A 25,279-nucleotide genomic window follows, 5' to 3' on the forward strand; every position below is an offset into this window, starting at 1 on the left:
TTCTCCTGAGCACCAGCCTCACATTCCAGCTCCTTAGTGGACATCCAGAGGTCCCATGACCCCTCAAACTGCACAAGTCAAAATTCACCTCATCTCCCTGCCAAACTGGTCCATCTGTAATGGTATCAGTTAGTGGTGGTACCACACACCAGACCTACCTCCAAACCAGGATCCTGGATATCAGTGTTGCTTTCTCTTACCTCCTACTCTACTTGGTCATCAGATGTATTCTTCTTCAGAAATAACCTGCCTGTCTCATCCTATCTCCCCTCCCCTCCCCTCCCCCTTCCCTCTTCCCTTCCCTGAGGATCTTACCCTCTTTCATTATAACTTCTCTGATCCAAATGATCCCAGTTAGAAATTCCATAAAAAATGTCGCAGATCATGTCATCCCTCTTTGCTTAAAGTAATCAAAAGGAGCTTTTCTTTTTATCCTTTCTTTCTTACATACTAAGACCCCAATTCTGTTTCTGTTGCTCCACCTCATCTTCATCCTCATCTCTGTGTGTCTTCCATGCTCACCTCCTCTCCATTCTCAGGTTGCAGCAGGCAAGCGATATGTGGTTTTTAAACATTTTATTCTGTTTAGTATATAAAACACGACCACATGTTATCTTTGTACTTCTAAAGTTCTTCATTCCATACCCCAGGGTAGGAATCACGCCTATCCTGATGACCTTACACATTTTAGGATTAAAGACCAAAGTCAATCTAATGCTCAGGAGAGGAAGAAGAGCTTATAAAATCATGAATTCTCCTTTGGTTTATGCTTTGCTTCAAAATCAAAATGTATTTTATGCTTTGATAAGATGCGTCTTCATTTAAAAAACAAAAAAAAATTTACATTGGGGAAAAAGCAAGCATCTTGGCCGGAGGCAAAGCACAATCTCAAAGATGAGGAAATTAAGCAAGCCTGTGGAAGCAGGTCATTTGTGTGTTTCCTCAGCATTTTCCGAGCACACGCATGCACTCATCTCCATGTGCACCAAGTCTGCCCTGCAGATCAACTCAGAACCCAGGCTGACTCTGGTGGACGTGACAGACAGGTTTTATGCAGTCAGAGAGAAGGATTACTGATCTCAGCAAAAAGCTGGCATGTTAAAGAGATTAAAATTTTTTTTATGTAACAGTTTTATCCAAAGCTGTTCTAGGACTCAGTGGAAGCAGTTTCACAGAGCAAACTTGTTGACTAATGGCCAATCACTAAGCGGCAGGGAGGGCAAAGCCTTGGTGTTTGTGTCACGGCCCAGGGCGTCTGGGGGTGCGGTGGGGTGGGACAAGCATTAGTATCAAATTTTAAATTGGGGATATCAGCCTGGCCGGCCATGCCCTCGCAGCCCCTTGGAGAGGCACCGACACAAGGCAGCAGGCTGAGTCAACGGTTAAGCCCAGGGTCATTTGCTCCGCCGCAGTCACGGGGGAGCAGCTGGCGGCCCAGTAGACCTTCCCAGAATGCCTCATTTCACAAGACTCGTTTTCTTCTTGTTTTGCCTGATGGTTCTCGTGGAAAGCAGAAAGCCCAGGAGGAGGAAGCGGACGGGGCAGCTGGAAACGCCCAAGCCGAGGTAGGGCGGCGGGGCGGAGAGGGGGGCTCCTGGCCGCAGCTCGCGGTGGAGCCGCCCCAGGGAGGCCTGGAGGGCGCATCACCCTACCGGGCTCTGATTCCCAGCCGAGACGGGCCTCGACCTCACAAGGAAAACAGCCTTGCACTGGGCACACTTACTGTCTCGAGACACGAGCACTGAGAGAGCAGAGCTAGACTGGGTTGAGCCTTTCATTCTGATGTCTGTTTCGCCAAAGCGTCTTGACTTGGCAGATAGTTGGGCCTCAGTGGGTAAGATGCCTTTGTAGCCCTCAGATGGTGCGGCTGTTTCTCAGCATTACAGCCTGCGGGGACCATTGGTGCCGTGTTAAGTAATCACACTCAGGGATGTTCCAGGGAACTGTGTATAGAAATTGTAGCTGAAACAGTTCAGAAAAATGTAAGTGGGAATTGTCTTCTTTAAATTATTGGATTGAGAACAACTTTATATTGGTATTGGGTTTCATTTTACTGTTCTGAGTCTTACAAAAGGTGTTTGAAATTTGCTAGGTTATCAGAAATGTATGTGTGGAAAACAGTGAATGCCAATTCATGAGGTAATGAAAACATTTCTAAGAAGTACTGGCTAGGCCCAGAATTTGCATTCAGAATCGTTGCATTACAGTCCGAAGTTCTGTTCTAAGATTGCTTTAAACTGGTACGCGAAGTCTGATACCCCAGGCCTAATGTAGACATAGGGCTGTTTGGCATGAAGAGAAGAGCACGCAGCTAAGGTATAAACACCATGTGTGAGATGTTAAAACACACATCTGGTTTCCATTATATGAAGCATTGTGTGAACTAGTGATTATGAATATAAACTCATTTCTTGAGGTGCATTTTCTAGGTCCATGGTCTTTATTTTTAATCATGCACTGCTGTCAGTGACAGTTTTTTGAACCTCCAATATATGTATATTTACTTAAAATTACATAACATATGTTATAAATATTATATTTTAGTAGTATTTATATATTTTATATTCTGATATAGTATTTAAAAATATTATGTATATTAAATTGAAGCCTGATTGCTTCCTTATTTTTAGAAAAAAAAAGAACTACAAATAAGAGTTCTAGTCTCTACTTCCAGGACTCCCACTAGACCATCTTGAGCCCCCAGGTGTAGGCCTCTCCTTGGGGGACTGCTGCTCTAGGAGATGTAAATACTCGGTAGGGCCTAACCCTCCCTGGTCAGCAAGAAAACAGATAAAAATAATCCAGGATGATACAAAAGAGACACTGACTGCTTTGAAACTCATTCTGGTTACATTGCCAGAATCAGAGGCTGTTGAACTGGAAGGAATCTCAGAGATCCCTGGGCCAGCAATTCCTCTGAGCTCTGGTTCAGTGAAATGTGTACAAAAAAAGAGCTTCAGGATCAAAGAAGCTTGGGAAACTCTGGTTTGGACCATTTTGAACAGATGTCTTTATAGCAGAACTCTTAGATCCTTTTTATATATCATGCATATAGACATTGTATATCTTGAAGAGGGGGATATATTATGCAGTTTCTAAAAAAACAAAAACCCACACTTTTTTTTGGACTATCTTGTGGAATTCATATTCCACAGAGCCCACCCTGGGAAACACTGTGCCATTTAAGGATGCCAAAAGTTGGCTCACAGGCAGGAGTAATTGACATGGCTTGCTGATGACTGATGGGACTAGAATGCAGGTTCCCCTTTTCCTCAGCCTGGAGGAAAAGCACTATCTGAAACTGCCATGCTGGGGTTCAGGGGTTCCCACAGCAGCCTTGCTTGTCACATCTCTGTCCCGTTCAGAAGACCCCCCCAGTCTCATTCCCATACACCTGTATGAGCTTGGGGACAGGATGAATCTAGCCCTTAGGGCTGAGGAGAATTTCTTGTAATTTATCCTGTGAGGTGTTGAAGTGGATGACAAGATAAACACACACATTCAAAGAATATAAAATAATTATTGAATAGAGGCTGGGAAAAAGGATAGAGACAAGGTCACATCAGGGAACATGGCTCTAGGCCTTTCTTCATCCACCAGGACTTGCATATACTCAGACAATCATAGAGCTACGTCTGTGAAAAGTTTCAGGCAAGCATCTGACCAAAAATACTTTTCATTATTGACACACTAGAGTTAAACTATACTAATAAATAGGAATAAAATGACCTGGTCCTTTCTCAATGCAGTCTTAGGGCATTTCATCTCTGGAGGGCATCTCCTTTCCTTAGAAGTCCTGTTCACACACACTCACAGAGTCATGCACACACACGCCACATGTAATATATGTGGTCGCTCATGTGCACGCACACGTCAGGACCTCTTCCCGGGAAGCCTTCCCTGCCTCACTCTGGCCAAGGCACCCTCACCTCTGGATTATTCTGCCAAGCAGATGCCTCTTTAAAAACTGCTTCTGGCTTTCGATCCTTTGTGTCCCTACTTACTGAATCACTGCCCAGTGAACCTCTTTTCCCTCAGCTGTCTGTTTTGTTCTGTTCTTCCTGCGTCTCAGCTGCCCAGCTTTATTCCAGCTCATCCTTACCCTGCTGCCTCAGTGGGCCTCCTGACCACACGATTGCTTTCCTGCCAAGAGAGGCCCTCCTCCCTTCTTGCTCTGAAAACAAGCCAAGCTCTGGGCCCTGGGAGCCTGGGCTCTTCCTGAGTCCCCGGGTTCCCCTTTCATATTTCCTCCCCTGTTCGCTGCTCCCTTGGGACCACCTGCCCTTGGCCATCCTTGCCCCGGTTTGCCTCAGGGCTCAGGTTGTGCTGGATCCGGAGCGTCTTTGCTCTCCTGCTGCCCCGTGACCTTCAGCCTTGCCAGAGGGTCTGGGGCACGAAGTGGGGCTGGGAAGCCAGGGAAAGCAGGCTCAGGCCCTGGCTCTGCTGCTCCCTGGCTGTGTGATCCTGTTTCCTGATCGGTCTAAACCTCATTTCTTCAACTGAGAGGCAGTTGTGATGAGACCTTCCCCACTGGGGTGATGGGATGGCTGCTGCTCAGGGCCTGTGCAGAGGGGACCGATTCATGAGGTCATTGTGATCATTACTACTGCCAAGTCAACCGCAACCTAATGGCACCAGCCCTGCTTCTCAAAGGGGTGGTGAGTGTGTCACCCTCCAAGTCTGGATTTGAGGTCCTGTGAAGGTTCTGGCTTCCTTACGGCAGAGCTGGGAGTCAGGACAGGGCCCCTGGAATCTGGGGTCTGAGGCTGGGGTATCAGGCAATGGCAGGATGAATTGAGGGCTTCTGACTCACGCAAAGAGCCCACAGCTTGGGAGATTAGTGACCTGAGTTATCAAACAACTGGTCCCTTAAAAATAACTTCTAGGCCCTCATTAATAGCACCGGGATTTCAATCCTCTCTCTCTTGCAGGGGTGCTGGCCTTCTAGGACTCCTGTTCCCTAATCCTCCCCCTAAATAGATGTGGAAACTGTGCTGGCCGGAAGGGATTTACTCCCCATGAGGCAGGGGGTGGTGAGCGGCTGCACTCAAAATGTAATGTCTCAGATCTGCTAAGCTCTTTGGCCAAGCTCTCTTCCGTGTTCCCGGGGTGTCTTTGCTGGGGCATCTGAACCTGGCGCCTCATGAGGTTGGGTCCCAGGGAACTGGGCCTGGTGCCTCTGACTTCTGGCGTGAACCACCCCGTCTGTGGCCACCCTGCCTCAGTGGGGGGCTGGACTTAGGTCCCCTCTTCCAGCCAAATGGGAGCAAGACGTCACAGTGGGCTGTGCTCCCTGAACTGTGCAGCCTTAGCTTTGTCTAAAAGCAAATCTGATCATGGCTTCTTCCTCCAACTGCCTATCACCATTCAGGGTTTCCTTATTGCCTTTGGGTAAAGACCCAATTCTTAACATGGTCTTTGAGGCTCTGCTGGCCCGGCCCCTGCCTGCCCCGACAGCCCCACTCTGTCCGTGCCAGCTGGCCCCCTCCTTTCCTTCCCCGCTTCACTTGATGCCCACTCATCTCTCAGCCGGGCCACCTCCACCTCAGAGCTTTCCGATCCAAACTACAGGGTGTTGACTTTCAATGCCTGTAGGACACTCCGCTGGGGATAATCAGGCATGGGATATACTTAGGGCAGGGGATACAGAGTTAGGAATCTCCAGCACGCTAATGACAGCTGAAGCCCTTGATGTGGGCGTGCTGCCAGCGTGCAGGGAGAGAAGGTGGCTGGCACAGGGCCCTGGGGACACTGGCACTTAGGATGGCCTGGGGACCAGGGGAGGCTGCACTAGAGACTGAGAACTGTCAGGTAGGAGGAGCTGTCAGGTAGGAGGAAAACCCAGGGGCGTGTGGCAGAGGCTGGTCCTCCCCACCCCAGGCAAGAGCACCTGCCAGCCCAGGGCACAGGCCGGGAGTGGGGGCCGCATGTGGGGCGCAGCTCTGTGGGCATTGTTTGTTTACTGGGAGGGAAGACATTTTCTCAGAAAACAATGTTCCAAAAAGAATGTAACTACCACACCTGTACTGCGGCCATTTTTCAACAGATTTTGCATGAGGAGGCTGTGGGGTCTAGCGGACTCTCTGCTCAGTTTTGTGCACAGTGGAAGAGCCTCGAATGCAGTTTTAATGCTGATGTGAATGAGCTTGGAGAAGGGATACACTGAGGAAAGTGGGGTGAGGATGTTTGAGGGCCGAGTCTAAAGGGCTCTGCGAGGAGGAGGGTCAGGCCCTGCTGTGAGTCCCCTGCTCCCCCAGAGCCCATGGGGCTGAAGGGAATGAATGCATTGTTTGCTGCCTGTGTGTTGCCCGCCACCCCCACCCCGTTTTCACCTTCTCCCTGGATGTCTCCCAGGCAGCTGGAAATCAAGGTGACTCGTAAGAATTAGATGCACCCCCTCACTGCTAACACACTGCTCCCTCAGTTTTCACCATCTTAGGGAATGTCCCCACTGTGCACCCAGGTGCTCAAGGCACGATCCTGACCCCCTTTCCCGCATACCCTGTGCACAATCCCCAGCAATCCCCCAGACCTCATCACCTCTCTACACCTGTCTCCACTGCACCCTCATGAAGGCGCCAGGTGCTTCCAGCAAGACCACCTCAGGGCCTGTTCTGCTCTGCACTCAGACAGTCCCCTCCCCGCAGTAGCTGAGTGAGTCAGGCCCCACTGGGCCCCTGCACGTCCCCTCCCCCAAGTCCCCAGGGAGTCCCTGCTCGGAGGCATTCCCACTGGCCTTCCCCGCGCCTTTCCTTGCCCTCCTCCCATCTGGTCTGGCTCGGACAACACCAGCGTTTTAAAGCTTTCAAAACTTGAACTATATTTGCCTCAGAATCTTATTTATCACAAAACCAGTATTATAACAACATAAGAGCAATGTTTAATAAGAAAAAACATCGCAATCCTGTCTCACTGTCATCCAACCCCAACTTCTGGCAAGATAATCAAGGGCTTGCCAAGGTGGAGTGCTGTCTTCAGGAGGGCTTTACCTTAGCAAGGCCCCCCAAGGCCTGCTCCGCAGGGGGGCCTGCCTGCGGGGGGCCTGGGGCAGAGAGACAGGGTGCGGAGGGGTTGTGTGTGAGTGTGTGTCCCTCAGCAGGATGGAAAAAGGAGCGCAGCAAGTAGGGTCTGCACAGAGCAACCCCGCAGGCCCTCCTGTTCTGTGAGGCGGATGGAATGAGAGCTCGTGCCTATCTTTGCAGTTACCTGTATAAGAAACTTGACGTGACCAAAGTCGGCAAAGGAAAGCCTCCGCCGCTTCTCCGAGTGGAGGACCACGACTTCAGCATGAGGCCCGCCTTCGGAGGTAGGTCTGGGTCCTCGCCGTGTCCGCAGGGCCGCCTTCTGCTGCTCTGTCTGCTCTGACAGGCCTCCCAGAGTCCCTGGGTTTCCCACCGAGAGGAGAGCTGGAAGGAAGTGAGTGAGGGGGGCTGTGGGGTGGTGGGTGGGACAGGCCGAGCCGCCCTGCTGCAGCCGGCTCTCCCTCCCTAAAAATGTGAGACCGGCCCGGGGGAGCCTGGGCGCAGAACGGGTCCCCTGCCAGGCCGCCCCGTGATCGGCGGGGAGTCTGGGGTTTTGAGGGGCTGCCTCAGCAACAGCTTAGCTCCTTCCAAAGCCCTCTTGCAGGCCTGCCCCAGAAGAGTGGTGGCTGTCCCTTCCGGGAACTGGAGAAAAGCCACAGGAGAGCTGGGAGAGGGGACAGCCTGCCCCTCAGGGGGTGGGCTGAGAAGAGCAGAATGCAGGAGATTCAGGGCCAGGGTCCCTCTCGTGCATGTGGGGAGCAGCAGCCCGTGGGCCCTGGGCAGGACAGACGCAGCAGGCTGCCTCCCCTCCCCCTGTATCTTCCCTCTGATTTTGTCTGAGGTCCTGGCCTTCTCCTGAGGGGGCAGGAACGAGAGGGGTGACCTGGGGGCAGGCCGTCCAGCCTCCCTGAGCCTTTGTTTGCTGGTTTGTAAACTGGGGAGATAGATCCCTGAGTCTGGGGTTGTTGTCAGGATTAAGGGAGTTAATGTATGTAAAGCCCCTGGCACATACCGGCTGGCATCCCCTTAGGAAAGCCCAGCTGCCAGGCCTTCCTCTTGTGTGACTGTTAAGGGATTAAGACATTAATTTATCCTAGAGGCCTTTGCCTTTTTTAAAGACCTCAAAGCCTCCCACTCGATTCCCGAGCTTTGGCATCTGCAGAGGGTAGGAGAGAAGCGGTGGCAGATTATATCCCTCTTCTTCCATGCCTCTTCTTCCGCTCAGGAATGCTGCTCACCACCAGCTCATGTCAGGAGGCCCGCCTTCCCTTTAGGAGTCTGATTCCTTTGCCTTGCGGAATGCCTCCACGGAATTTTATGGAGATAACATTTTCCTGAATAAGCAGCTCCGAAATAGCTGTATCAGCTCTAGGAGGTCCAAGTGAGCCGGTCTGTCAGGAGGGAGTTCCACCCGGCCTGCCTTGTAGAGTGTCAGCAGATACAGAGGCGCAGCTACGTGGCTAGAACAGTGAACAATGGTGTCAACAGCAACTAACACTTTTATAGTGATTGTTGTGCAAGGTACTTACACACACGCTCTTATTTTAGTCCAGAGAACTACTCTGTGGGGTCGATGCTATTACGATCCCTGGGTGGGGAAAATGAGGCACAGAGAGGCGAAGTGACTGGCCCTGGTCACCCGCTGCCTGGTCAGGCCTTCCCTGCACGCTGGGTCGCTTCCTTGTTCCCTCTACTGGTACGTCTGCCAATGCAGGGCTGGCAGATCCATTAGGCAGAGTAGGCGTAGCGTGTAGGGCTCACAAATGATACTCTAAGGGGCCCCTGAAAATATTTTATTTTAAAATCAGAAAAAAATTAAATTTTAGGAAGAAAAAGCTTTTTAATATATAATATTAATATATTCAACTTTTAAAATAGGCCTTCTAGTATTTTTATGGAGGAAGGGCCCATGAAGGCAAAAATGCCCTGAAATGTCATAACGTGGCTCTGCCTTGTTGCACAGTTCGGGCAGGTGTGTGTCTGGGTGTGGCTGACATTCTGAACAACATGGTGTAACTTTCTAATGGAGGCTGTTGTGACTGTGGCAGGAACACGAGCAATCACCCAGTCAGTACCCTCTGTTTACAGAAGAAGAGCCTGGGGTCCAGGGAGTTATATGATGGCCACAGAACAGCCTGGAGCAGAATTTTAGTTTCTCCTGTGATGTCAGCTGCAAAACTGAAAGCCTCCTGCAAACTCCGCCGCCTCTGGGAGTAAGCCGGGAGCTAGCTCTCAGGAGTGGCAGGTGCCCAGAAACCTAGCTCTGAGCTGAACTGTCCAATAGGCTGCAGCCCCAGTCAGGGCGCTCTTTCCTCAAGTCATGTTCAAGGAACAAACTAGACGTCCTGTGCCTTGATCCCTGCAAATGCTGGGCATGTCGGTGGGACCCCCTAGTGCGGAGGGTCAGGACAGCCCCTTGACTCAGCCCCAGTAAGCTTCAGAGGCTGGGGAAGGCTCTGACTTGGGGGGTAGCTGCAGGGCAAGATATCACCTCTGACTGACGGGTGCCATGAGGCCTGAGACTCTTACACATGAGCTGTCAAGATCTCAGTCACCAAAGTGTAGGGTGGGGGCTGTGCCCCTTCCTTCCAACCCCAGGGCATTTGGTCCTTGGGGGGCCTTCTATCTCCTGCAGGGTTTTTCTGGATGTCCCGGTGTCATTCGGCTGGAATAGGGGTAGGGGAGCCCATGGTGGGGTGCCTGGGCTCCACACCTCCGCTAGCCCAGAACAAGAAGGTGTGTGATGTCTGGAGTTCTGGCTAGGCAGGCGGGTGGGGCCAGCACAGGAAGTGGCCTCCCACTGCCTGCAGTTCCAGTCATTCTTTAATTATCATCTCTGGGAGCATCTAGAGATAGTTTGCAGTCAAGAAGCCTTCACTGGAGGTGCCCCTGAGGGTCTCCATTCCACCCAGGACTTCCTCCTTGGGCGGTGGGCATTGCCCAGCGGGCAGGCAGGGTGTGAGAGGGAGGCTGGCAGACGTGGGTGACTGTACCAGTCACGGAAGGCTCCCCTTGGCTGGGGGCAGCCCTGTGCCCCGCCCTGGTAAGAAGCAGAGTGGGCCCAGCCTGCCCTAATGCTGGCTTAGCCTACCACCCCTTCCCTTGGCACCTCACACACCGCACACACCAGGACATCTGCACAAAGGTGTCTGTCGACATTTGTGGGTATGTCTTCTCATTCCTGTCTTCTCTTCCTATTTTATTTCTCTAAAAGGGACTTCCTTGTAGGTTGTTTTAAACGTAGTTGATAGGAATTTATCTATGACTAGATAGGCCTTGATGACTTTTTCCATCTGGAAAGAAGAAAGATTAAAAACCTGGCAGCTTCCTAATAATCCAAGCAATCAATTGAAACAAAAATACCCTGTCTGAGCTCCCAGCTACGTGATTTGGCAGTGTGTCCCGGGTAGGGGAAACACCAGGGGCCTTGGGTTTTTCCTCCGTGTGTTAGGAGAAATGTTCTAATGTATTTTCTAAATTTAATTTTTTTTAATGTGGTAAAATATATATAACATAAAATTTACTAATTTAACCGATTTTAGGTGTACAGTTCAGTGGCATCTAGTACATTCACATTGTTCACAGTTGTCACCACCAGCCATCTCTAGAACTTTGTTTATCATCCCAGACTGAAACTGTCCCCATTAAAAACTTAATTCCCACTCTCCCTTCTCCCTGCAGCCCCTGGCAGCCACTGTTACCCTTTCTGTCTCTGTGAATCTGACTACTCTCCACACCTCCTATAAGCAGATTCGATTTGTACACTTTTTACTGGCTTTCGTGATGGGCATATGCATAAACAACATTTTGTTTATGCGTTCGTCAGTCAGTAGGCATTGGGTTGTTTCTATCTTTTTTTGCCATGAACAAATATCTGTTGGAGCCCCTGATTTTACTCTTTAGCTATATACTCTGAAGTAGAATTGCTGGATCATAGGGAATTCTAATTTTTTGAGGCAACACCACGTGCTTCCATAGCAGCTATACATTTTACGTTCCCACTAGCACAGCGCTGATTTTTAATGCAAACTATGTAGATGGAGGTAAAGGAGGGATGTCGTGTCCTCATGGATTCTTTTGAATTGTATCCAGGGAGTTTGTCAGTTTGGTGGCAATGAGGTGAGTTAGGTTCTCTAACCAAAATACTTTTGTTTTTATGTGTTTTCTGAGCTGTTATTATATGTAAGACATGGCCCATGGTACTTGGGGACCCAGTGGAGAGCAAGACCACCACCATCCTTGGATTTTTAACCTTCTTTTGGGGGAGACCAGTGTTATAAAACCCTCAGATCAAGATGTCAAATTGTGAGAGTTGCTGGGAAGGAAAGTCCAGGAGCTGTGGTGGGCACAGCAGGGCCTGGTCCCGGGCACCAGGGTGTGGCTGCCCCGAGGAGCCAGTCTTGCCTGGGAGGCACATGCTATTGGAGTCCCTCACATTCAGTTTCTTTGCCTAAAATAACAGATGGCTCTCAAGAAGCTAACGGTCTGCTGGGGAAACAGAAATGATTAAGTGCAGGCAAATATCACAGAGGCAATGTAGGGCATCCCTACTGATGGAGTGGGGGTACTGAGGGAACAGTCAGCCCTGCCCAGAGAGAGAATCAGGGAAGCCTTCATTCAGGAGGTGACACACACAGTGAATCTGGAAAGAAGCCAGGAGGGTGAGCCTAGCAGGCAGAGGAAGGAGAGGGCCAAGCTACAGAGAAAGTGAGCATGTCAGGAGAATGTGAGCAGCTCTGGGTGGCTGGATGTAGTAGAGGAAATGTGGGGTGGAGGCAGAGAGAGACAAGGCTGGAGCCTGGGCAGGGGCAGCTCCTGGAGAGCTGCACTGTGTTTGGACGCTCAGCAGCAGAGCCCAGGCTGGGGGAAGGAAGGCAGCATCACACACGTGCTCTAGAAGGCTCACTGGGAGCCCGCGGAGATGGTGCTGGAGCAGCTGAAGTGCCTGCCAGAAACCGGCTACACCTGAGGACTGTCCAGAGCAGAGCTGATGAGAGGTGAAGCTAAGGCCATTGAAAGCCGCAGAGGGGTCTGAGCAACCGTGGCTTGTACAGAGCGGAAACCCAGAAACCAGAAACCTAGAGTCCGTGTTCCTAATCATTACGATGTGAGCGCAAACTAACTAACCATGCATTGTATTAGTTTTCTATAGGTTCCTTAACGAATTAGTACAGATTTAGAGACTTAAAACAACACAGATTTATTACCTTAACAGTTCTGTTGCTCAGAAGTCTGAAATGGGATGCTTCACATCACTAATCATCAGAGAAATGCAAATTAAAACCCCAATGAGATATCACCTTACACCAGTAAGGATCGCCACTGTCTAAAAGACAACAACAAATGTTGGCAAGGTTGTGGAGAAAGGGGAACCCTCCTACACAGCTAGTGGGAATGTAAATTAGTTCAACCATTGCAGAAAGCAGTATGGAGGTTCCTCCAAAAGCTCCAAATAAAAATACCATTTGACCCAGGAATTCCACTCTTAGGAATTTACCCTAAGAATGCAGCAGCTCAGTTTCAAAAAGACATATGCACCCCTATGTTTATCACAGCACTATTCACTATAGCCAAGAAATGGAAGCAACCTAAGTGTCCATCAGTAGATGAATGGATAAAGAAGATGTGGTACATATACACAATGGAATATTATTCAGCCATAAGTAGAAAACAAATCCTACCATTTGCAACAATGTGGATGGAGCTAGAGGGAATTATGCTCAGTGAAATAAGCAGGATGGAGAAAGACAAGTATCAAATGATTTCACTCATCTGTGGAGTATAAGAACAAAGCAAAAACTGAAGGAACAAAACAGCAGCAGACTCACAGAACCCAAGAATGGACTAACATTTACCAAAGGGAAAGGGACTGGGGAGGATGGGTGGGAAGGAGGGATAAGTGGGAAAAAGGGGCATTACGGTTCACACACATAATGTAGGGGGTGGGGTCGTGAGGGTGGTGGGGCACGGGGAAGGCAGTATAACATAGAGAAGACAAGAAGTGATTCTACAGCATCTTACTACACTGATGGACAGTGACTATAATGGGGTATGTGGGGGGGACTTGGTGATGGGGGGGAGTCTAGTAAACATAATGTTCCTCATGTAATTGTAGATTAATGATACCAAAATTTAAAAAAAAAAGAAGTCTGAAATGGGTCTTGCTGGACTAAAATCAAGGTGTCAGCAGGGCTGTGTTCCTCTCTGGAGGGTCCAGGCAGAATCTGTTTTCTTGCCTTTCTGGCTTCTAGAGGCTGCCCGCATTCCTTGGCTCCTGGTTCCCCTCCTCTGTCTTTAAAGCCAGTAATAGCAGGTGGAGTTCCTCAGACACTGTGTCTCTCTGACTTGTTCCCTTTTACTCCTTCCACATTTAAAGACCCTTGTGATTACACTGGGCCCACCTAGATAGTCCTGGATAACTTCCCTCTTTTAATATCAGCTGCTTCGCAGCCTTAATTCTATCTGCTACCTTAAGTCCTCTTTGCCATGGAGCCTAACTATTCCCAGGTCCTGAGGATTAGGATATAAACGTCTCTGAGAGGGACATTATGCTGTCTAATGCAAACATATAAAAGTGAATTGCACAAATCTTAGGTGTATAGCTTGAATTTTTACACATATGAACATTTACCCTTGAAAACACTACCCAGATCAAGACATAGACCATTTCCAGCTCTCCAGAAGACCCCTTCCTATTCCTGCCCAATTGGTGTTTCCCAAGGGTAGCCATTATTCTGACCTCTATCTCCATGCATTAGTTTCATATAGATGGAATCATGCAGTGTATGACTGACATAACCTGGTCCATCTTTGGTGCAGAAGAACTATTAGAGAGTTTTTCCATCACTTTGAACACCATGCTGTCCGTCTGAGGCTGCCACAATGGGGACATCACTCAGAAAAAGTCTCTCTTCCACATGAAAATTCTTTAAGTCATTGAAGACTGTGAGACTGTGCAACAGATTTGATTTTGCAAGATAAATGTCCTGTGTCCTTTGATAGCTTCAGGGATGGTGTGATCATGAATTACCCTCTCCTCACAGTTCTCTGACAGTCTACGCTATTCACAGTGGGGCGTCTAATTCCATACACCCTCCTCTCCCGTGGTTGTGCCACGCAGCCAGGGGAATCATCCTTCTATTGCCCTGGATGACTGTGACAATCTTTTATGTGTCCTTCCAAAGTTATTTTATCCATCTGCAAGTAAATATGCATGTATTTTCTCCCTATCCCATTTTTTAGGTAATTGTTACTATGTTATACATACTCTTCTGCACTTAATTTTTTTTTTAACTCCTCAATATATCTTGGGACTCTTTCCCTCTCAGTTCACAAAGAACTTCTTCATATTTTCAGTTGTAGCTTATTATTCCATTGTATGGATCTACCAAACTTTATGTGATCAGGGTCTTATTGAAGGATATCTGTTTTCAATATTTTATCACAAGCATATGTACATCAGTCATTTTATAATTTTGCACATCTCTTATTTTGATAATCATAAGATCTAAATAGATAAGGAAAAGCTCTTGATAGCATCACCTATTAATGCTAAGAATTCTTAGCAAGATAGGATCTCTTAACAGCAGGCAAAAAGAATTAAAATCCAGTAGAAAAATAAACAAGCAATTCACAGAAGGTGAACTCCTGAAGCTACAAACCCATGAAGACCTTCAAACTTACTGGTAACTGGAGAAATAGAAATGGAAGCAATGCTGAGAGGAACTTCCCCCCTTCAGATGGGCGTACCTTAGGAAGCTGGATCATGAAAGGATAGCCAGGGCTGTTTGCTGTCAGTGAGTGTGACCACTGTGGTTGGAAAGCCCATCAGCTGATCAGCTGTGTCCACCACAGGCAGCAGGACCCTGAGGCCGTCTGAGTCAGGGACACAGAGCCCCTGCAGCAATATGGAGATATGAGGCTGAGGCTAGTTACAGGAATCAGAGCTTGCTTGGTGGGAGGAGCTGGGGCTGTGCAGTTCTGGAAGGTGGAGGCTGGTCATCAGAGCAGTCACTCTCCACGTCAGCCTGCTGGGAGTGGACAGGTCCACCTCTCAGGCAGCCTGCATGTCTGGGCCACCTCCACTGGCCAAGGTGGGCTTGGGCCACTGTTGGTCAGGAGGCCCTTCTAGGGTCCCCTTCCAATTTACCTGGCTGCTTTCTCCTCAACAAACTGACACATCCCCTGTTGCTCCTATATATTTTGCTCCTAGTTCCCCCGAATAGCTAAACCTTCACATTGTTTCACTGTAATGGTGACATGGCATAATGGTGGATTTTCATCCTCAGGAATTCCTAGTCCAAGTCATCCCATATGTTCCCTATATCAAGAGTCACACTGACTTAGTTCATTGAGGCTTTTTGCTGTGAAGAGAGGACGCCACTGCTGTGGTCAAGGACACATAGTGCCCTGGGGACAAGAAGAGTTGTTCTTGCCAGACAGAAAGAGGATATGGAAAGTCCACTGCCCCCCGAGCATCGTAGGGGCAGAAGAGGGAGAAACGGATGGGTAGAGTAAAGGGCTCCTGCACGCGTGTGCTAACCTCCCCTTGTAGTGTGGCGGCTCAGCAGAACTCTCCAGGTGCACGTGAAGGAGCGCAGGAACCTGTGGGGGTGGGGGAGGGGGGCTGGAGGACCACGCCTGGCTTAGCATTGGAGTGGGGTGGGGGCTTGCTGCCTCCGTGGGCAGATGTAGAGGCCTGAAGTGCCCAGCAGACCAGCATAGGCTTTGCACGCAGAGGCCACTGGGTGGGAGGATTTTGCAATTGGAGGGAAAAGGCGGGACCATGGATTTGCTGAAAGACAGATGGGGTCTGTTGCACCTCAACAGATACCAGTCCAGGGGTCCATCCAGGCAGCATGTATACTGATGTCTTTTTCATTCCTGATACTGGCTATGTTTGTGTTCTGTTTTGCAAGATCCATCTCATCAGAGTGTCACCAATTTTATTGGTCCTTTAAAAACTCCTGTTCTTGGCTTTATTTATCCTCTCAGTTGTTTGTTTTCTGTTTCAGTACTTCCTGTTCTTACCTTCAATGTTCCTTCATCTACTTTAATTTGCTGTTCTTTTCCTTTTAAGACGGTTGCTTAGCTCATTAAATTTAAGCATTTCTTCTTTTCTGATATGATAGTTAAGGTTATTCATTTCCCTGTAAGAAACACCTAGCCTGCCGTTTCATGAATTTTGATATGTAGTTTTTTTTTTATTGTTGAGTTAAAATTTTCTAGTTTTCATTGATTTCTTCATCGATGCATGGATTTTTCCAGAACTATATTGCTTAATTTCCAAATATATGGAGATTTTCTAGTTATATTTTTGTTACTTAATTTATAATGTTTATTGTATTTGCTTTCACAGTCCTATACATGTCCCTTCTGTCAAATTTGTTTTTTTAATCTTATATGTCCTTGCTGGGTTTTTTTATCTGCCTGTTTTATTAAGTTCTGAGAGACATACTAAAATCTCCCACTATGATTGTAGATTTGTCGGTTTTTCTTTTTTGCTTTCTGCATTTACTTATCTACATCAGTAAATGCATATAAATTTAGAGTTGTTATGTTTTATTGGTGAATTGAATCATTTATTATTAAATGACCCTTTTATCTCTATTTATCTGCTACACTTGATATAATGTAATGACACCCATTTTCTGGTTGATATTTGCATGTTACTTATTTTATATCCTTTTATGTCGAAATTTTTGCATCTTATATTTTCAGCGTGTCTCCTTAAACAGCATAAAATTGAGTTTTGTTTCTTGATCTAGTCTGACAGACTTCAGCATTTCTGAATTATCAAGTTAGACAATATTTGCTTGTGAACTAGAGCATTTAATCCATTTACATTTATTGACTAATTTATAAGTTGATTGTACATCTATCATCCTACTTTATCTTTTTAAATTATTTAACCTATTCTATATTCTTTCTTTTTCTCTTTCCTTTCTTGCTTTCCTTGGATTGATTATTTTTTGGTTATTTCTATTTTGGTTCTCCTATTTTAGTTTTGAAAATACATAGTCTTCCTGTTTTTTGGCAGTTCCCCAGAAAACAACACGAACTCTTGGCTTACCACACAGTGTGTTAATCAGCTACTTGTACTGTTATCCTGGACAATGCAAAGACCTCAGAACAGTTTCACTCCACTTACATCCCTCCCTACTTGCACATTTTGTTCGTTGAGTTTTTACAACCCACAATACATTATTAAGATTGTTTTAGATAGTCAATGTTTGCTTAGAATTATGCATATGTTTACCATTTTTGTTGTTCTTCGTTCATACGTCCATCTCCAGCTTTCCTCTGGGATCACATTGCTTCTGCTTGAAAAACCACTCCTTTAGGGCAGAACACCTGCTGGCAAATCTTCTCTGTTTCAGTCTGTCCAAAAATTCTATCTCACATTCATTCTTGAAGAGTGAGCTGGGAAGAAATGACATATATTTTAATTCAAAAATGAATAAATCCCTAATGTGTGCTTTCTAGGACCATGTGAGAGAAATGTTGGCACCAAGGATAGGAAGCAAGAAGAGCCCTTGGCTAATAAGTATTTATCTGATGCTGCCTTGAATTTGTCCCCTCAGTGGCTCTGCCTGAAATCCCACTGAGGACTTCTATTTCGTTTACCAGCTCCCCGTCTTAAAGCAAAAGAAGCCCCCCAGCAGTGTTAAGGGGCCAAGACATGAACCCCTGTTTTGTTTAACTAGACTGTTTTCTGTCTAACAACTTACAGGCTCAGTCCCACTCAAAACAAAACTGTTCACAGGAGGAGGAGAAAGACCAGTAATTTGGAAGAATTTCTCCAAAACTGGGTTGGGAAGGACCACAGAGTAAGAGTCCAGGGGAGCCTGAGAGTGTTAGCCTTGGGCAGTGGGGCAGGGCAAAGGCAGTCGCGCTTAGACCCAGGAGACAGGGCTGTTCATTCTGCTCACGTGTGAGGTGTCAGCCCCCAGAATGCAGCTCTGGAGCCTCCTGAACACATAGACTGTTGACCTCCAACAACACAGGTCTCCTGAGAACCTGACCTGCACTCCCACACGGGCAACGCTTCCAGATGGTGGTGCCACCCTCACAAGCTTATCGAATTTCCCTTAGAAGGGCGATTGGAGTTGTGGAGGCGAGGCAGGCCCTGAGAACAGAGAGACACAATCACAGACACCAAGCATTTTGTCTGGAAAATGTCCTTCACCCAGATCAGCTCCTGCTCAGACACTATGCCCATTATCTAAAACCAGGCTGCTGGGCAGCGGGTCCAAAGAGGGTGATGGCGCTACCACTTCTTCCCTTTGGCTCCTGGAGCCGCTGGGTGCTGCGGGTCACGTGGCACTTCAGAGAATGGGAGTGAGGGGGGAGTATGAGCAGGTGGGGTACAGCTCACCTTTCTGGACAGGCAATGCCACCAGGTTAAGAGTCGGACTCTGGGGCCGTTTCAATATCCCAGGCTAATGAAGGGTCCAGAGGATGAGGAGATTAACCAGCTCTGCTTCCCTGATGGAGTGTTGGGAGGAGGTGGCCCCATCCAGGCTGCCAGTGGACTTCCTCGTGCTGCAAGCCCCTCGGGACAGAAAGGCAGGCCAGTCAGTCCTATGGAGGGGCCTCCTCTCCACACGGAACATTCCACTTCTGGAACCTTCAAAGCACCCTGGGAGCCTGAAATTAGAGGAAATATGGCTGTGAGAGCAGGGATTTCTCATGAACCCTGACCTAAGCCATCAATGGAGAAACACAGGAAAATAAAAGGATGAGCTTACACTCTGATGTATTCGAGAGGGAAAAAGTAAAAATAAAAAATGAAATGTACTCATTTGCTTTCATGTTTAAGAACACAGAAAATATTCACTAAATCCCACTAAGGAATAAATAAAATCCGTCATTCCACTGGGCTCAGCCAAAACAAATCTTTAATGGTGGGATTGCAAGCATCAACAGGCCTATGGGGGATGCCTGAAAAAACCTACGGGGGATTCCTGGGGGAGCCACCCAAGGCCCTGGGCGCTCTCCGTGAGGACTCCTGGCCATGGCATTTGGGCTGGAATTGAGGACTGAGCCTTCCAGTTCCCACTCGGTGTCAGGACCTCTGACCTCCTTCGCTGACCACAGCCAAACTCTCAGTCCATTCCAGTCTTTCTCATTCCTAAGACCCAGACTCCACCTGCTACCCTAAGGTTCCCCCCACTCAGAGCACAGGGGTCAGCGTGTCTGTGGCCTGTGCTCCCTGGCCAGCTGCATGGGGCTGGTCTCCAGGCAACGCCCTCCCCCCAGGAGGACCAGCAGCCACTGTCTGGAGAGCCAGTGTGTCTCAGACGTGTTTTGCCTATGAGTGTGGCAACACTTGTTACTATGCTTAATAGACAGAGGTTTTTGGTTTTCTAGGTTTTTAAACAGATACTAACATCTAAAAAAACATTTTATGGAAGCATGATATACACAGAGAAAAGTACACAGATTGGAAGTGTACAGACTGCTAAGTTATCATAAAGTAAACCTACCAGTGTAACCTATCACCCGGCCCAATATGTAGAATAGGAAGCCACAGATAAGCCCACAGAAAAACATGGTTTTAGACATCTTGCCACAGGTCAGATGAAGTGGAGTGCCAAGCACCTGTGCTGTGTATTCTCGTACTTCTCATCTGACGTGTCCTGAAAGGATTTCAAAATCTACAGCATCATGATCTGACTGTGCACAGAGATCTTGTCTCACACTAGGTTGGAGGCTTCTAGAGGGCAAGACTCCAGTTACTTGTTAGATACCCTGGAGGAATAGTTTGAATGACTGATTCAATGAATGAACCCAGCCCCAGGCGTGCAGGTGTCTTAACCCAGGTCAGAGGTTGCTAGGCCTCATTCTGTTCCTTTGTAGATGTCACCAGGGTCTCTGCTCAAACATTAGAGCAATATTATTATCTTCCTTTGCAAGGACAGTTCTGGGGTGTAGAAAGTAGTAATCCAGCTCATTGACTCATCTGATGAGAGGGATTAAACATGCACCTTGGCCCAGGAAAGGCATGTAAGGCAGACACAGTCTCTGCCCTCATGGAGAAGGTCAGGCACCCAGCATGTCAGGGAGTAGCAAGAAAACCCTCATGGAATGTGAACCATGGTCTCACCCCTGCCCCAGTCAGGCCCCCTGCAGGAAGGGAGTTGGGACTGTCCCCAGCCCAGGGATAGAGAGGAATGTGAGTTAACCAGCTGTCTTTGCTCTTCTGTAGGCCCTGCCATCCCGGTGGGCATGGACGTGCAGGTGGAGAGCCTAGACAGCATCTCGGAGGTGGACATGGTATGCAGCAGCCCTGCTGGGGCCGCCCATAGTGGGGGTCTCGAAGCTCAGGTTCTGTGAGAGCCTACGGCTGGGAAGGCTGCACTGGGGCCTGGGTGTGGCAGCTGGAGCTGGAGGGGGTAAAACTATAAAATGGGGGCTCAGAAGTTGGCCCAGGTGCAGTGAAATCTGGAGCAAGACTTCTCAGTCTTCATGAGCAAAAATAACTTGGGGAGTTGGTTAAATGCAGGTTCCTGGGCCCCATCCTGCCTCAGAGCGTCTGGGGGTGAAGGCCAGCACTTTCCATTTTGAACACACTTCTCAAGTGATGTGAGTGGTCAGAATACCCATACCTGGATGAGCATGGGAGGCAGACATCTTCAGATTGGAATTTTGTGGTTCTCTGATCTCGGATACCCCCCGTGAGCATCGCTCCCCTACGCATTACTAGGCAGTGCCCACCAAGATCAAAGGGTAAGGGAAGGCTCTTTGGAGAAGCCTCATGGTGGCCGAGACTGAAGGCCCCGAAGGAGACAGCCATGGGGAGGCCCAGGGCAAGAGCACGGAGAAGGTCCCGGAGGCAGAAGAAACAGGGAGTTTATGAACTGAAGGACTGGTGCACAAAATAGGAAGAGATGGATTTGGAGAGGTGGGGGTGTGCTCTGCCCCATGGGCGAGCCCCTGTAGGACAGCCAGGAGGGCTACAGGTGTGGGGTAGAGCCATAGGCACTATGCTCCGAGCCCACCACCACCACGCATCCTTCCATCCTTCGCCTGCTTACTCCCAGAAGACAATACTCTGGGCACTTACCCACTTGTGCTTGTGTCTTAGCGCTGGCTGTGGCATAAGAGCCAAACTCTTGGTTTAAGGCATCAACTATGGAGGCAAGGGGACGCTTGTTAACAGGGCAAGCTTTCAGGCTGACATTACAGTGGGATGCAGCTGCCCTTCCTCTCAGCCATGCATCCCCCCATTCTTCCATCCTGCAGATATTCATTGAGCACCCAGTGTATGCCTCACAGTTTTAGGGACTGGGGTTCAGTGGTGGGCAGGACACAATTCTGCCTCCAAAGATCTTACAAGTCCAGCAATAGAACCCCTTGTAATGGGACATTTGACTGTCCAGGTCTCTGGAAGGGTCCACTAAGCTGAAACTGAATGGTTGGCCAGTAGGTAAGGAGCTATGTGTGCAAAGTCTGTGTGTGAGAGAGAAGGGCTTCGGGGAAATCTGCCCTGCTGGACCCCGGGCCAGCCTGTTTGCATCACCACTGCAGGTTTCACTGGCCCAGCCTGCAGGATGGGCTGCTCGGTCTCCTGGGCTCTGACCATCCTCTTCCCTATGCAGCAGCGCCATTTCTACAGCTGTCGTGCTGCCAGACTGCAGAACTGTTCTCTGCAAGCCCGGGGGCTGAGCCTAAGGCATCTGTGAGGGTGGTGGGTGATGCATCATTTGCAAGGAAGGAAACTTCCTAAGTGCTTCTGTTTGCCCTTGTCCCCGGCCCCCAGGACTTCACCATGACCCTGTACCTGCGGCACTACTGGAAGGACGAGAGGCTGGCCTTCCCCAGCGCCAGCAACAAGAGCATGACGTTTGACGGGCGGCTGGTGAAGAAGATCTGGGTCCCCGATGTCTTCTTTGTTCACTCCAAAAGGTCGTTCACCCACGACACCACCACCGACAACATCATGCTGAGGGTGTTCCCTGATGGGCATGTGCTGTACAGCATGAGGTGACTGCGCACAGGGTCACGTGTTCTCTGTCCAATGTCATTCTCATATGTGGGGTCACCCTGAGGAGTTTGCCAGTGTGGCTGGGCCTGTGGGCTACACAGGACAGTACAAGCCTTCTGATGCCGGTTGGAACTCTCTGGGATGAAGTGGCCACCCTAGTAACAGGTGACTGCCTGTCATCAGGGATCTTAAGCTGGGGTTAGGAGACTAGTTGTGTCTGAATGAGTTGAGAAAGACAATGACCTCCTCCATACCCTCTACCCTTTAGAGTCTGTGATTCTAGTTTATTGGTAATAAGGATTAAAAAAAATGGCCATAGCTACTGTTTATTGAATGTTTATTGAGTTTATTGGCTTCTGAGCTAACTACAGTGATTCTACATCTTCCTGGCCTGCTTATAGTTACGCCTGCGTTAGACGCTAAGCCCTGGGTGGGGGCTGGGCAAGGGGCTGTAGCACCCGAGCGTCTGTAAGGGAGGAGGCTTGCTGGCTGAGGGCCACGTCCGAGAAGGGTGTAGATGTGGGCCATTAGCAGCCAACACCCTTAGTAGCCGGGATCTGGGTGGAGCACTAATAACATCTCCTCTGGAAGACGAAATTCTCAAAGTTTTGTCTTAAACTTAAGCTTTTGCAACTTAGATACCTGGGTCTCCAAACTTCTGAAGTAGACGTGTTAAGGCAGCTGCTCTTGGTCGCGTCTGTGTTCGCCGTATCTGGGCACGCGTGTGAGCCAGCGACCTGCTGCTCAAGCCAACGTGCTCGTTTGGGTTGTCTAGGATCACAGTCACTGCCATGTGCAACATGGACTTCAGCCACTTTCCCCTGGACACCCAGACCTGCTCTCTGGAACTGGAAAGCTGTAAGTATTGAAAAGGCGTGGCCTTATTCTTTCTCCAATCTTTGTGCCATTTTAGTAACCATGAGTACTGCCTGCCAGTGCTAAGACCTGTTTACTCCTAGGCTGGTGTAGGATTTCCCTGTGGCTTCACCCTGCATCAGAAGCAGAGGAATCAGATTAACTTATTTTCCTCTTCCCAAAGATGCATATACAGACGAAGATCTGATGCTGTATTGGAAGAATGGGGACGAATCCCTGAAAACAGATGAGAAGATCTCCCTGTCTCAGTTTCTGATCCAGAAATTTCACACCACTTCTAGACTGGCCTTCTACAGCAGCACTGGTAGCTAATGTTTGCCGTGGGCTCATTCAAAGGCAGAAGAAAACACATTAGAATTCTTTAGCCTGAACCTTTTCCCTTCTCATGAAACCAAATTTTTTATTATTAAAAGAACACACACACACACACACAAAAAGAACACATAGTCCTACAAAACATCAACAACACTTAAAAGCAGAGATTTAAAAAGTCACTGTCCTCTGAGATCCCATGGCCAGATGCAATCATTCTTAACAATTTGGCAAATACCCTTGCTGACATCTTGTTTTAATTATGTAATTTTTCGAAAGTGGGGTCAGGTTTCACATGTAATTTTATAAAAGTGAGCTCTTCTGTAACCTGGTTGATTTGACTTGATGATATAAATGGATAGCTTTTTGAGAAAATGTGATTTACTACCTATATTTGAATCTATAGACTCATTTTTAATGCTTAGTGTAACCTCTTCGTGGACTTTGGACTCTATTAGAGGTTTTGAGAGGATCCATTTGTCAGTTCTTCTTGAGTCTGACCTTTACTTTTTATATTAGTTCCCAAGGGCTGCCTTAACAAAATTTCACAAACTGTGAGCTTGAAACAACAGACATTTATTTGCCCACAGTTCTGGAGGCTAGAAGTTTGAGGGCCATACTCTTCTGAAGGCTGAGGGAGAAATCCTTCCCTGCCTCTTACTAGCTTCTGGTGGTTGCTGCCTCACTCCAATCTCTGCCTCTCTTTGTCCTGTGGTGTGTCTCTGCATCTGCATCCCCATCCCCACCCTAATCCAGAATGTCCTCATCTTACCTTGACTACATGTGCAAAATCCCTATTTCTAAATAAGGTCACAGTCACTGGGGACACAATTCAACCCAAAATAGCTCTGCAGTGGCTATGGGGCCCAGAGGACATCTCACTTCATTACTGTGTCCTGTGCTGAGAAGCCGAGGCCCTTCTGTGGGAAGATGTTGTGGTACTACATGCCCTGGCATGGCCATTGTCTCCCCCATTCACTTGCTATCACCCACAGTCTTCTGTTCATGGCTTCAAACACTGGAGGAGAGTGAGCCCCAGCTGAGGCTGTGTGGGCACAGGACAGCCATGCCTGCCTCACTTTATGCCCGCATAAAGTGCCTGCCCTCACCACCCTCACCTTCTCTTTTGCCCCAATTGGTATGGCCACGCAATTCTCTTTTCTCATCTGTTCATGGCCAGTTCAAATTACCTCTCATTCTAATACCGTTTTTCTGACTATCTTATATAACTTTATAATGTGCCACTGTTTTGAGTGCTTTGTATGAATTAATTCATTTCTACCCAACAAACCTATGGTGTGGGTATTATTGCAGATGACAAACCTAAGCCTCAGAGGGATTACATTGTTTGCTGACATTGCACAGCTATTAAGTGGCCAGGCCATCTGCCTCAGTCACTCTGTGTACTCCTCTTAGATGTTTTCTATGTTGGACAAATATATTCTATACTGAACAGGCATGCTTGTTTGTTTTGTCCCCCATTCAAGCTGTTTTGGAGTCCAGACTGAATGTATCTTCCTCTCCCGGCATTTACTATGTGCCAGCAGGCAGGTTCATCACCCCACCCCGTGGGGCTGTGTTGTCAGCCAGGAGTGCTCCGTCTGGAACACACAGTGTATGTTTTCAAAGTGCCTGGTTCCCTTCCAATGTTTCCAAGGCAACTCTCTCTGATTTCCTTAGACAGAAGGAAAGGAAAGTGGAATAGTCCTTCATGGAATAAGGGCAGCTCTCAGCCCTTCTGAGAGACCCTGTGCAAACCTAGGAATGATGTGATTTGCTTCATGAATGCCAATTTAAGCAGGGAGAATAAAGCTGACTAGATCGGCCAAAGTTGTGGGATGAATAAATGATTAGTAGCTGCTGTCATATTTGAAGATCACTTTCTATTTATCTGCCTCACTGAAAGCACCTGCCTCACTCCAGCACCCCAGGAACCTACACAGACACCACATGTCAGGCTTGTCTGGACCCACCGCCCCAGCCTCTCCTTATTGACCCAACTCAGCACTCACTTTCCACTCCAGCCACATGGCCTTTGTCCCCTAAGCAGTGTTTGTACAGGTGCAGCCTGAGGCCCACC

General features: G+C 48.3%; 1 protein-coding gene across 2 annotated transcripts in view; it reads left to right on the plus strand.

Moving 5' to 3' along the window:
- Positions 1-1,202: 1,202 nt before the first annotated feature.
- The window catches only part of GABRR2 (gamma-aminobutyric acid type A receptor subunit rho2), a 36,415-nt gene continuing 12,338 nt past the window's right edge, over positions 1,203-25,279 (plus strand). Inside the window, exons 1-6 of one of the 2 annotated variants that reach the window (XM_037014067.2) lie at positions 1,203-1,565; positions 7,203-7,306; positions 20,233-20,300; positions 21,787-22,010; positions 22,787-22,869; positions 23,051-23,191. In XM_037014067.2, coding sequence (XP_036869962.2) covers positions 1,453-1,565; positions 7,203-7,306; positions 20,233-20,300; positions 21,787-22,010; positions 22,787-22,869; positions 23,051-23,191 — 733 coding nt within the window. In that variant the 5' untranslated portion in view covers positions 1,203-1,452. The remainder of the gene's footprint in view (positions 1,566-7,202; positions 7,307-20,232; positions 20,301-21,786; positions 22,011-22,786; positions 22,870-23,050; positions 23,192-25,279) is intronic. The other variant, XM_073220987.1, reaches the window with a different exon arrangement.

This window comes from Manis javanica, chromosome 13, assembly GCF_040802235.1.
Source record: "Manis javanica isolate MJ-LG chromosome 13, MJ_LKY, whole genome shotgun sequence".
Classification (NCBI taxonomy): domain Eukaryota; kingdom Metazoa; phylum Chordata; class Mammalia; order Pholidota; family Manidae; genus Manis; species Manis javanica.